Source organism: Poromitra crassiceps (genome assembly GCF_964638095.1).
Source record: "Poromitra crassiceps genome assembly, chromosome: 30".
NCBI lineage: Eukaryota > Metazoa > Chordata > Actinopteri > Beryciformes > Melamphaidae > Poromitra > Poromitra crassiceps.
Genome location: NC_139652.1, coordinates 11,663,006 through 11,674,282, shown reverse-complemented (window position 1 = coordinate 11,674,282; position 11,277 = coordinate 11,663,006). Strand labels below are relative to the sequence as shown.

Genomic DNA, 11,277 nt, shown 5'->3' with positions numbered 1-11,277 from the left:
TACAGAAAGGCAACAGAGTGAATGTAATGACTCATTTATTGACTTGATACACTGCAGATTGACATGTAGCTCAACATAATAGAACAACGAACAAACACATAACAGACGCATGGGCCAATCTCTGATGTGACGGTGTGCCCTCTCCCTGTCGGGTAGCTCCGCCTCCTTTACCTCAGCCGGGCGGCCATCTTGCCCTTGCCACGGCCTTTGGCACTGAAAGGGTGCAGGAAAGGGTTAACGTAGCCACAGGCTGCAGCCAAGCTCAGCGGTCAGCGACTTGAGCACACGTGGAGGTCATCCAATTGCAGCACTTAGTACACACATGGTTCAGTTATAATGGTCTTTGGTTTCTTATAGCGATCTGTCAGTGCAAATCGGTGAACAGGGTTTAATTTATTTTGGCGTGTTCAGTATTGATTGTAAAAATCTACCCCAAACCACAACTCGTATGTTATTCCCAATACCCCAAAATAAGTTTTTTGTTTTAGATTTACCATTGCAAAATAGTGGGAGATGCACTTTGGCTGTACCCATAATGAGTTTCTCTGGAGATCTAGGCATTTTTCCTGGCTCTGCCGCTCATGCCAAATATAGTTAATTCTGGTCTTAATGCTTAAACCAAAATTGTGTAAATACACAAAATTAAGCTCTACATTACAGATGAGAGGCCACTTTATCGCAAGAGTTCACAATCATAATAAGTAACTTCTTTGGAACAGGTTTTTGCTGCAATTTCAGACCATACCACCATTTGTATTATGACCACTTACATTTCTGGCTGGTCTCCGTTTAAAATGCAATAGGTTACCATGCAGAGTTGGCTAGATGCAGCATACAATGCAAACAGACATACAAACAAATGTAACAAAGATTCATAAAGATTTGATGCCAATGATGACACCTGTGTTTTAGCATTCAAAGAATGTATGCAAATAAAAGATTGGATCATTTGATCTCCGATTCATTCATGAATGTGACAATGGAGAGATGTGAAGAGGTAATGCAGTAATGACATGAAGAATGAAGATTATGATGATGATGATGGGAAGAAGAAACCGTTAGTTTTTTTCAAGGAAGATGAAAAACTACTGTTAATTCTCTGGTCAAAGTCCAAAATGTGCATGGTGAAAAAAATGGATTGGACACCTGGCACAGATTCAAACATGATGTTGCACAATCTAATCCAAGTGGAGAAGAGTCCAGCATCCAGTCTGTCTGGAAAAACAGAGTAGACAGACCCAGCCGGCCTTGCTGCACTTACCTCTGGTGGTCCTGGACCCGAGCAAGGAGCTGGTTAATCTGTAAGGACACACATAAGCCCAGCTAAGCATTTTAAAGAACACCTTTAGTCATAGAGAAGACACCTGAGAAGTCCAGCAGAGGGGGAAACCAACAGGAGCCGAGGATGCCCACTATTGACCCAACATCATGTCACCCGCAGGCTGTGGCTTACCTTGACCTTGAACGTCCTCCTGACAACAAAGACCGCCTGCTTCCACGGACATTGATTGTTTAAAGCTAGTGTTTTGTGAAAAGCAAGTAATTTCATAAGATCTCGGTGCTCTGTGATTTCCGTCATGTTTCGGGAAGATCTTCCTCTTCTCGTTTTGTTCTGGAAAACATGATCATCGTACATGATCTGTGGAAGCGATGATGTGTGTTCTGTTGGATGACTCACGTCGTACTTCTGTCTTTTGAGTTTCTCGGTGAGGTCAAACTTCTCCGCTTCCAGCTCCATCATCCACTGCCACAGCTCTTTGGCCTTCTCCCTGAACAGAAACGACCAATCAAATGTCATGTTAAGAGCGTTTGTTTCACATCAAAAGAAAGAAAAGAAGTAATGTCACGGTCCTATTCATCTTTTGGTGCAGTTATGTAGGTGATGCAGGTGTCGGTAAATGTAAAACAGCGCTGTCATACTTGAGTTTATCCTCAGATAGATGATCGACACTGAGCGTTTTCCTGCGTTCAGCCAGGATCTTCTTCTTCTTCTCCCTCTCAGTTTGTTTCTTGGCTCCCTTTCTGCTCTCATTCTGTGGTAATCAAATGAAGAAGACAGAAAGTCAGTGTGAGTGAATGTCTAAACTGGATATTTGTGCTTTTTTAATACATCCACTACTTTTAACAATATGAACAAATTCATGAATTGGTGGCTTAATTTCATTAGAAATGTAAACTGTGGGCCTTCTTTTATTTTTTATTTAACCTTTATGCAGATGGAGTCTCACTGAGAACAATGCTCTCTTTTTCAGGAGTGCCCTATTCACATTCACACCTGGAAGCTGACCAGTACACAGTCTGATCTGCTGGCCACTGATCAGCTCCACTGGAGCAGTTGGGGCAAGTGCTGCCTTTTCACTTTCCCCACCCAGATTTATCCTGCCGGTCCTGGGGATTGAACCGACGGCCTTCCGGTCACAAGCTCGCTTCTCTAACCTTTAGGCCACCACTGTGGCTCATGTTTGTGAGGGCCTTCTTCTTCTTGGTATCTTCATCTTGCTTCTTACGGTGATCCTCCAGTTCCTTCCTCTCCTTCTCCTCCTGTACACCCATGGAAATGCTTTAGGGGAGGAGTGCATGCTTCATAATAAGTGGTCTTCTTGTAGTTTTTATCTGCTGTAGGATGATACAGGTGAGAACTTACTGAAATTCTGGTCTGCCTCTCCTTCTCTCTCTCCGCCCGGACCCTCTGCTGCTCTGCTCTCTCAGCACGACGGTTCTCCTGAAAGCATGCATAGTACAGTACACACACACATTGTCATGGTGCCTTTGACCAAACAGAAGCATATAGGACTCATCAGAGGTATGATCATGTCAACTTTGCTCGAGGCACAAGTCTCACGTCAAGTCCCAAGTCCAAATGTAGATTTCTGAGTCAAGTCACAAGTCAAGTCCATGTCATTAAGGTCAAGTCTCAAGTGTAAATGTTGAACAGCAAGTCAAGTCAGAACAAATAAAGAGATCAGTATAAATATGATCTTAAATACAACTAAATACCTATGAGTTTTCAATGCAATGGTTTTAATACGATAAAAACTTGGTAAGAACATCAGGAGTAAGTTTTAACTTCAATAATTTCAATCATTCCACACAAATTCTTAAAGCAGAATTTAAATGCAGTCTTGTAGTAGAACAGGAATCTCATCACTTTCAATCTCGTCAAGGCTTTAGAAACCTTTTCAAGTCATCAATGTCCAAGTCCAAATCAAGTCCCAAGTCACCAGAACCCAAGTCGAGTCTCAAATCTTCTCTTCATGCATCAAGTAAAGTCTCTAGCAGATAGACCCTTCTCACGGGGGCCATTTTGGGTCGAAAAGGCAGGGTAAACACAGGTGCAAGCAAAACACTAATGAGGCTTTCCAAATTCCAATCATGAAAGTTGGAAACCCTCATTAGTGTTTCGCTTGCACCTGTGTTTACCCTGCCTTTTCGACCCAAAATGGCCCCCGTGAGAAGGGTCTATTAGATTGCGACTTCAGTCTGACTCCAGTCCAAGTCATGTGACTTGAGTCTGACTCCAGTCCAAGTCACTTGGGTGCCACCTCTGATAGGAATCTGCATGACTGACGCTCACAATTCTGTTGACAAGGGCGATAAGCTCCTCCTCCTCTTTCTTCCTCTGGATGAAGTGCGCCTCGATCAGAGACTGCAGCTCAGACAGATCCTTCTCCTGACGCTTCCTGTGTATGTCCTGCCACCACAAACACAAAGCAGCGTCACTGTGTGTGTGTGTGTGTGTGTGTAGGGGGGGGGGGGGGGGGGTGATTGGGTAGTTGGAGGGGGTGCATTTAAGGTTAAAGGGATACACCACTTTTTTTGAAGTTTAGCTCATTTGCCACACCCCCCCCAACATAACCAAGATACACCATGCCTTACCGGCACTGTCCGCTCAGTTCACAGTGAGCTACAGTCGTGAAGTTAGTAATTATCGCCATAGAATGGAGGCTAATGGTACAGCTGTTAAAAATCTGCCAAAACACACATCTCACGGCGGCAAAATACATGGTGTGCTTCGGGTACTCACCGCACGATGAAGTGTTAATCCAAAATGCACATAATCTGTCTTTTTGGAAGGAAAAGAGGTCGGCGGCCATGTTTGGAAAGTAGAGTCGGCTACCTCTTTTCCTTCCAAAAAGACAAATTATGTGCATTTTGGATTAATATTTCATCATGTGGTGAGTACCCGAAGCACAACATGTATTTTGGCACGGTGATTTGTGTGTTTTGGCAGATTTTTAACAGCTGTACCATTAGCCTCCATTCTATGGCGATAATTACTAACTTCACGACTGTAGCTCACTGTGAACTGAGCGGACAGTGCCGGTAAGGCATGGTGTATCTCGGTTATGTGGGGGGGATGTGGCAAATGAGCTAAACTTCCAAAAAAGCGGTGTATCCCTTTAAGGTGAACTCACATCAAAATCCACTTTTTCGCCGTCAGGGATCTTTGGGGCCGTAATATTTGTCATAAACCTGTGGATGTTAATACATAATTATTGTATGATCCACCCTGGGTGGTGTTCTAATATCTTCTATAAAAAGACAGAGGAACGTACTTAGGCTTGGCCTTTGACCCATCTGGGAAGAGGAACAGAAAACAAAATCCATTAGAAATAATTTGAAGAGAAAGAGTGTGAACTGTGAACGTAATCTAACATTTAAGAGAGAAATAAGTTGTTATATTATGAAAAGACAAAAGCTGAAACATGAAGGGACTTTACCTTCTTCCTCCCTTCACCAGAACAGCAGCGTTAAAAAAAAGAGAGATCAAATAGAATTTTAGTGTTCTGCATTAACTGAGGATTCAAAAATTATATCATAATTTTAAAATCTAAGTGTACGAATGATTACATACTGAACTTCCTCCTCCATGACTTCCTCTGTGTCAGACATTTTGTTTTGAATGTGCCCTGGAAAATGGATCCCTATTAGCCTATTTTTAGAAGTGAAGTACAAATATATCTTATTAAAAAGTATTATGGGATAGCAAGCATTATATGCAGTCTGCAACACCTGCCAGTATTAGCACAAACATCTCAGGCCATTAGTAGTTTTGGTTTGATCAAATATTTCATTTAAATATTGTCTCAGAGCAGTGCACATTTTAGTCATTGTGAATGCAAATCTATTCATGAATAATAAGTGTCACTAACGAGGAGCAATTAATCACAATCTTTGTATCCAGTGGAAGAACAAACCATTTAGTGTTTCACAGGTGGACGGGTTAGAATTAGACCTAAAGCCTTGACACATGTCAGAGTCCATAGACTGAAGGCTCCACATAGACAGAGCTACTGTTTCAGCCAGAACAGCCCACCTGTCCACCAGGCACTGACTGACAGGCTGCTCTAAATACAACTCAATCATGTTTTGTGAGACAGAAACAGCAAGATTGTTTTTTTTTTTGGACAGTGAGAAAAGTTTCAAACCAATGATATAAAGAGATTTCTGCTAACATGTTGAATTTGGCTTTAGAAATCTAAGCAGCCATTGGACACAATTCAAGCACCTTTTAATTAATCTGTCATCTCAAATCCTGGATGATCATTAGTAAACAAAACAAATCAGTAAACAAATGTAGGCAGCTAAATTTGCATGACTTAGTTTTATTTCAAAGCAGCAGCGCATACGGTACACAAGAATCCTTACCTGTGACCCAGACAGAGGGAGCGAGACGGGGGGACAGAGAGACACACTTCAATTCCTTGAGGTTCCCAATTCAAACAGGTTCCGATTTGGGCATCAAGGATACATAGTCCAGCCCTTCTCACTCATGTGACTGCAGCACCCTATGGCTGCTGAGCATGGCAGAGAGCCGAGGACGCGTCTATTGTTAGACGGCTGTGCACAAGGGCTCCATCATACACACATGCACACGCGCACGCCACGCGCACACACACACACACACACACACACGCACAAACACACATTCTTTAGGTACATTCTTTCCCAGGTAAAACCTCATATCCATTCAAACCTTTCACCGACCACTCAGGTTTCAACACATCATCATTTTGTGAATGATTAACGAGGGACAGCCCTTCTTTGCCAACGTGTCGACATAAAGCGATTCAAAAACATTTGTTTTCTTTTTCTTTATTGCTGAAGCAAAATGCAAAGTAGAAGTTCCAAACATTCAAACAAAGCAATAATCCACCACTCCAACAGTTCCCAAAGACTCACAACACCATTATGGCAGGTTTCAAGCACATTATGGAACCACTCACAGAGATCAATAAGGCACAAGGGTACAGTTATATGATCATTACAGGCCTTGAGTGTACATTTCCTTCGTCTTTATCGACTCTTTGCTGTTGTGGCGTCTAAACTGACAATTGTAAACAAGAAGTTTGAAATGACGCCTCCTGATTGGATAGAATCGACCGTCATCATTTGATTCGTGGCTATTCCGTCTGAAATATTAGTCGATGAATTGTCGCATTTGCGTGTAAAGACTTGGTCAAATATGATTGTCAACGTTTAAAACGGTGATCAACCTCCCTGTTGTACACGAGAAACATTGACTTGCATCTGGCTGCAGTCCTGGGCAGAATGTGCCACTGATATTATGTTCTAGTCATGCTCTCTGTCATTTATTAAGTTGAGCTATTCAACAAGAAATGAGTCAAGTATGTACAGGCAAATCACCCAATAGCCAGCTCAGTGGCAATATACCGTGTAACAAAATGCTAGCTGTGACATGGCAAATAAATAGCCCGCTCACGTTGAATAAAAACGGTGAATATCATCACAAACAGCTGTGATAGTGTGTGGGAATAAAACACGGATGCACATTACTGAGTATGATGAGCTATATGACAACAAAACCAAAGCCCCTATTCATAGTATTCTGTTACATCATCACACGGCCACCTTGGTAGGGCAACAACAGGTGATTGTAATCAATTAACAGGTGATTACAATCAAGTTACAAAAACAGCCAATGAGCTGTGTGTATTGTAAAGCACCATATTGGTAGGAAACGCATATGACATCATGGGAATACTATGAATACATAGACAAGTCAATGTAATAAATGTAATTAATGACATCAATCTACGCTAAAATAATTAGTATGCAGCCTGAAAGCAGGTTAAAACACAACAGAATCATGAGTGGCTGTCTGAAATGTGCTGTAGTTCTTATTTTCTTATTTCAACTTTGTATACGTTTTCAGAATGGGAAACTACAACACTAAACCTTGTTTCAAAAGATGGCTACTCCATTATCCATTAAGCATTTAATATTTGCCCCCAAACGGTGAGGACTCTTTGCCCTTGAAAAACCTTTCGGTATGTCATCTTCTTTGAATTTCTTTCTTTGTGGAAAAAAAATCAAGTCAAATCAGACCGAAACACATAAAAAAAAAAAAAAGTATATTGTTGAAGATAAAGTATGGTGGACTGAAAACTCTCACAGCATACATATAGCTAAATTATAGGACTCTGCAAAAGTTAAAACATATATAGCAGGAAGGCTTTCAGCACAAAATGGGCAGAATGTCGCCTTTAATATGTCGCTCCTCCTGGTCCCTCGTCGTTTCCTCATTCTGGCGTGAACCTTGTGTGAAATACAGGCACACTGGGGAATGAACTGTGGGGGAGTCTTGTATTTGGTCAGGTACGGCTTCTTTCTTTTAAGGGGAATCTCACTGGTTAGGGTCTCATGCCTGCTGAGAGAGAGGAGAGAGAAACATTCAAGATACACAAGTCAATCAATTGATGTTGCTTTTAAAGGAACACTCCGCCCATTTTCAACCAGCTTTGTATCATTAGAACATCAGTAGTATATCAGAAAACTGTAAACGGTTTTGAAGTCTGTCATTTAATTTGACAGTTATTGAGTGTTAAAGTGTGGACCAGTGACATCACTGGTCCACACTAACTCAAATTAATAACTCATTAAGTCAAATCAACTCTCAATAACTGTAAAACTAGATGAATGATGAATAGTTTGACAGTTATTGAGAGTTGATTTGAGTTAATGAGTTAATAATTTGAGTTAGTGTGGACCAGTGATGTCACTGGCGGAGTGTTCCTTTAACAATACCGTTTATTAGGTGTTAATAGCTAAGTCATCTCAGGGCTGTTAATCAAAGCTGTAACATTCATACAGGTGTGTGTTTGTGTGTGTTCCCTCTCTGTTGACGCATACCCCCCGCAGCCTAAAGCCCGCGATACTAGTTGGAGTGATTGAAAGCTGTAACTATGTCATTTGCCCTTTACTTCATTCCTCAGGGGTCTATTTCTGATGACGAATTGAGGAGGTTATAAACGACGATCACTATTTAGGGTCGAAACTGACACCCCGACAAACGCTTTTCCACTCCTATTGTTCAAGCTCTGGCTCAAGCTGTGTGTGTGGAGAGAGAGGGGGGGGGGCATGATGTCAGGAGAAATGCAACTTTTTAACTTTTAGGGAAGAAAGGTATAATTGTCCAGCGTTTTATTACAGCAGCAGTAGTGTTAGATATATCTATCGTCATGTCTGATGCAACGCCACATGGTGGCCAAACTGGCAGGCTTTGGGATGGTGGTGGGGGGGATTGAAGAAGGACGTAAACGTTAGGCCTTTATCATTAGCATTGAGTGAATAAGCCTGGCGAGCGAGGAGCGCTTTGCTGCTTAAATCGTTGGTAATCCTCCCCAGCAGTCTGTCATAATGTGACAATGAAGCAGCTGCACTGCGGTATGCGTAGCAGCTCGCCAACCGACAGCAGCAGCGCGGCCAGGGGGACAGCAGCCCAGGTGGCACACAGGGTGAACGACGCGGTGCAAAGACACGACAGCCATCCCAGGAGTCTGCAAAGTTCTGTTATACCGGGAAAACAAGGTCATGGTGTCTTTTAAATATAGACCACAATGCCGCGCGCGGCTGAGCCCATGCCCAGAAATCTCAAGCAGCAGATTTGATTTACAGTGAGCAGCTAGGGTGCTACAAAGAGAGGGAGGGCCGGTGAGGGTAAGGGGGGGCAGCTAGGGTGCTACAAAGAGAGGGAGGGCCGGTGAGGGTGTGTGTGTGTGTGTGGGGGGGGGGGGGGGGCGTAGCAGTTATGACTCTGTGGGGGGCTATAAATCAATCAGCTCCACTCCCTCAGTCTGAAACTGGTCTAAAGGACACAGACTCTCTCTTCTCTTCGCGTCTCCTTCGCTGCGTACTTGCACTCAAAGTCAAATTCCTCGTTTTTGTAATCGAATTACTTACTATGGCTATTTAAAATAGCTTGAATCTTCTTCCAGGACTGATCAGGATAAACGCTGTTTTTTAGCGTGTAGATTAGAATGTGCAGATTCATTATGAAATGGACAAACTTACCACTTGTGACAAACTTGCTTTTGACTCCAACTGTCACCTGTAAGCAGGGAGGTAAAAAGTGAAAGTCTCTTAGCCGACGATGGAAACCCTGCTTCGTCGACATCCATCGTTCACCTTATTGTCGGTGGGACCAATTTAGCATTTTGTCCAAGGTTTTAATTTACCAAGGAGGAGGGGGAGGGGGGAGGGGGAGGGGAGTTGTACTGTGGGGAGGTGTAACATCCTCTATTCACCTTATGTGGCCCCGCCCACTTGACCCATTGTTTTCACGACTTCCTGTTCAAAACGGTGGCTGTTTTACCTGCTCAAAGCAGTGTGACTCACCTGGTGGTCAAACCTGGTTTGACTCACATTATGAGTCAGACTAGGTTTATGAGTCACAGGAAGTGTAAATACAATGGGAATTTCCGATTGTATTTACACCAGTCTCTCAGCCAGACTCTCAAGCCAGACGGTCTCTTCTACACAAGGTGAATACAGCATGCCAGGAAAATGCCTCCACTCATTCCCTTCAAGATGAATGAATACTACAACATTCCCACCAGATGTCTTTATATAGACGCCATCTCACAAAATGTCAAAATCGCACACATGCACACGCACACAAACAATGGAATGAAATCCTACATCAAAGAGGCTTCTTTAAGTACTCCCGTCTTTAAACTTGCATCCAAGCATAACACCATGCACTGTATTCTATGTCTGACTGTAATATCCTCCTCGCTGTAAGACAACTATCTCTCATATCGTCTTGGCAGCAAGAATGGCGTGCAGCGCAGCCAAAACGTCCTGTAACAACACAATAGATTTCCATGTATGACAGGGGAAGCAGAGTCACGGCGGTAAAACTCCAGATCCCAGAATGCTTTTTATGTCCTCAAGGCCACTGTGGAGAACTGATGATAGGGTACCGGTCCGGTACCCATAATGTAGCCTACAGTACAGGACAGTACAGTACATTACTGTATGTGTGTGAGAGGAGGGGCCATGGGGAGTGATTTGGTGGAAGATGAGGTAAAACAAGGTTGGTTTTGTGAATGTCCAGTATTGTGTGTGTGTGTGTGTGTGTGTGTGTGTGTGTGTGTGTGTGTGTGTGTGTGTGTGTGTGTGTGTGTGTGTGTGTGTGTGTGTGTGTGTGTGTGTGTGTGTGTGTGTGTGTGTGTGTGTGTGTGTGTGTGTGTGTGTGTGTGTGAAATTCCACTTCAATTCAGGCAGCTCAGGAAGCACAATTCAAAATACAACCAGCAGTTGACGAAAGATGATTATCGTATTCAGGACTGTTTACAAACTACTGAAAATGTACGTTTTCAGCTCAATGTTGAAGTCATCTTTTGAACGGACTGACCTGAAAGAGAAACCACCCCAATGGTGACAGCAGCCACAACGGGAGAGACTAGACACACCGTGGGTACGTTCCCATCAGCTAGTAGTTCCCAGCGAAGTGCACTGCACAGGGTATATACAGTACAGCCATATTACTTAACATGGCTGAGTACCCTGTGTAGTGCACTTCGCTGGGAACTACTAGCTGATCGGAACGCAGCTACTCTCTATGCGTGTATACCCAGCTCAGTGGCCTTGTGGTTTGAGTGTCCGCCCTGAGACTGGGAGGTTGTGAGTTCGATCCCCGGCCGAGTCATACCAAAGACTATAACAACGGGACCCGTTGCCTCCCTGCTTGGCACTCAGCATCAAAGGGATGGAATTGGGGGGTTAGATCACCAAATGATTCCTGAGCGCGGCGCTGCTGCTGCTCACCGCTCCCCCAGGGGATGGGTCAAATGCGGGGAACAAATTTCGCACACTCAGGTGTGTGACAATCAGTGGGACTTTACCTTTACCCAGAATGCCTTGTGGTCCGAAGAAGGCCGAGCATCCGTCGGGGACACGGTCTCACAGAAATACATGATTTGAAAACGTTGAATTACATCCCAATGGTTGTTTGTAACGGTTATGATTATG

At 43.4% G+C, this 11,277-nt stretch overlaps 2 protein-coding genes across 6 annotated transcripts in view; both read right to left on the bottom strand.

Annotated features, from left to right (window-relative positions):
* Window positions 1–36: 36 nt before the first annotated feature.
* Window positions 37–4,469, bottom strand: tnnt2d (troponin T2d, cardiac; the record flags this gene model as incomplete). The annotated part of the gene is made up of 8 exons (XM_083663159.1): window positions 37–213; window positions 1,262–1,299; window positions 1,679–1,769; window positions 1,921–2,022; window positions 2,420–2,541; window positions 2,645–2,722; window positions 3,575–3,691; window positions 4,416–4,469. The coding sequence occupies 8 exons, from the start codon at window positions 4,467–4,469 to the stop codon at window positions 168–170; spliced, it is 648 nt and encodes a 215-aa protein (XP_083519285.1). The 3' UTR covers window positions 37–167.
* A 1,626-nt stretch (window positions 4,470–6,095) lies between these two features.
* cald1b (caldesmon 1b) overlaps window positions 6,096–11,277 on the bottom strand; it is a 33,069-nt gene continuing 27,887 nt past the window's right edge. For 3 of the 5 annotated variants that reach the window (XR_014553865.1, XM_083662882.1, XM_083662884.1), the window contains 2 exons: window positions 9,316–9,352; window positions 6,096–7,672 (listed from right to left, as the gene is read on the bottom strand). Coding sequence is in view for 3 of the 5 variants with exons in the window: in XM_083662882.1 (XP_083519008.1) it covers window positions 7,656–7,672; window positions 9,316–9,352 (54 nt within the window). In the remaining 2 variants the exon portion in view is untranslated. The remainder of the gene's footprint in view (window positions 7,673–9,315; window positions 9,353–11,277) is intronic. The other 2 variants (XR_014553866.1, XM_083662883.1) reach the window with 1 other exon arrangement.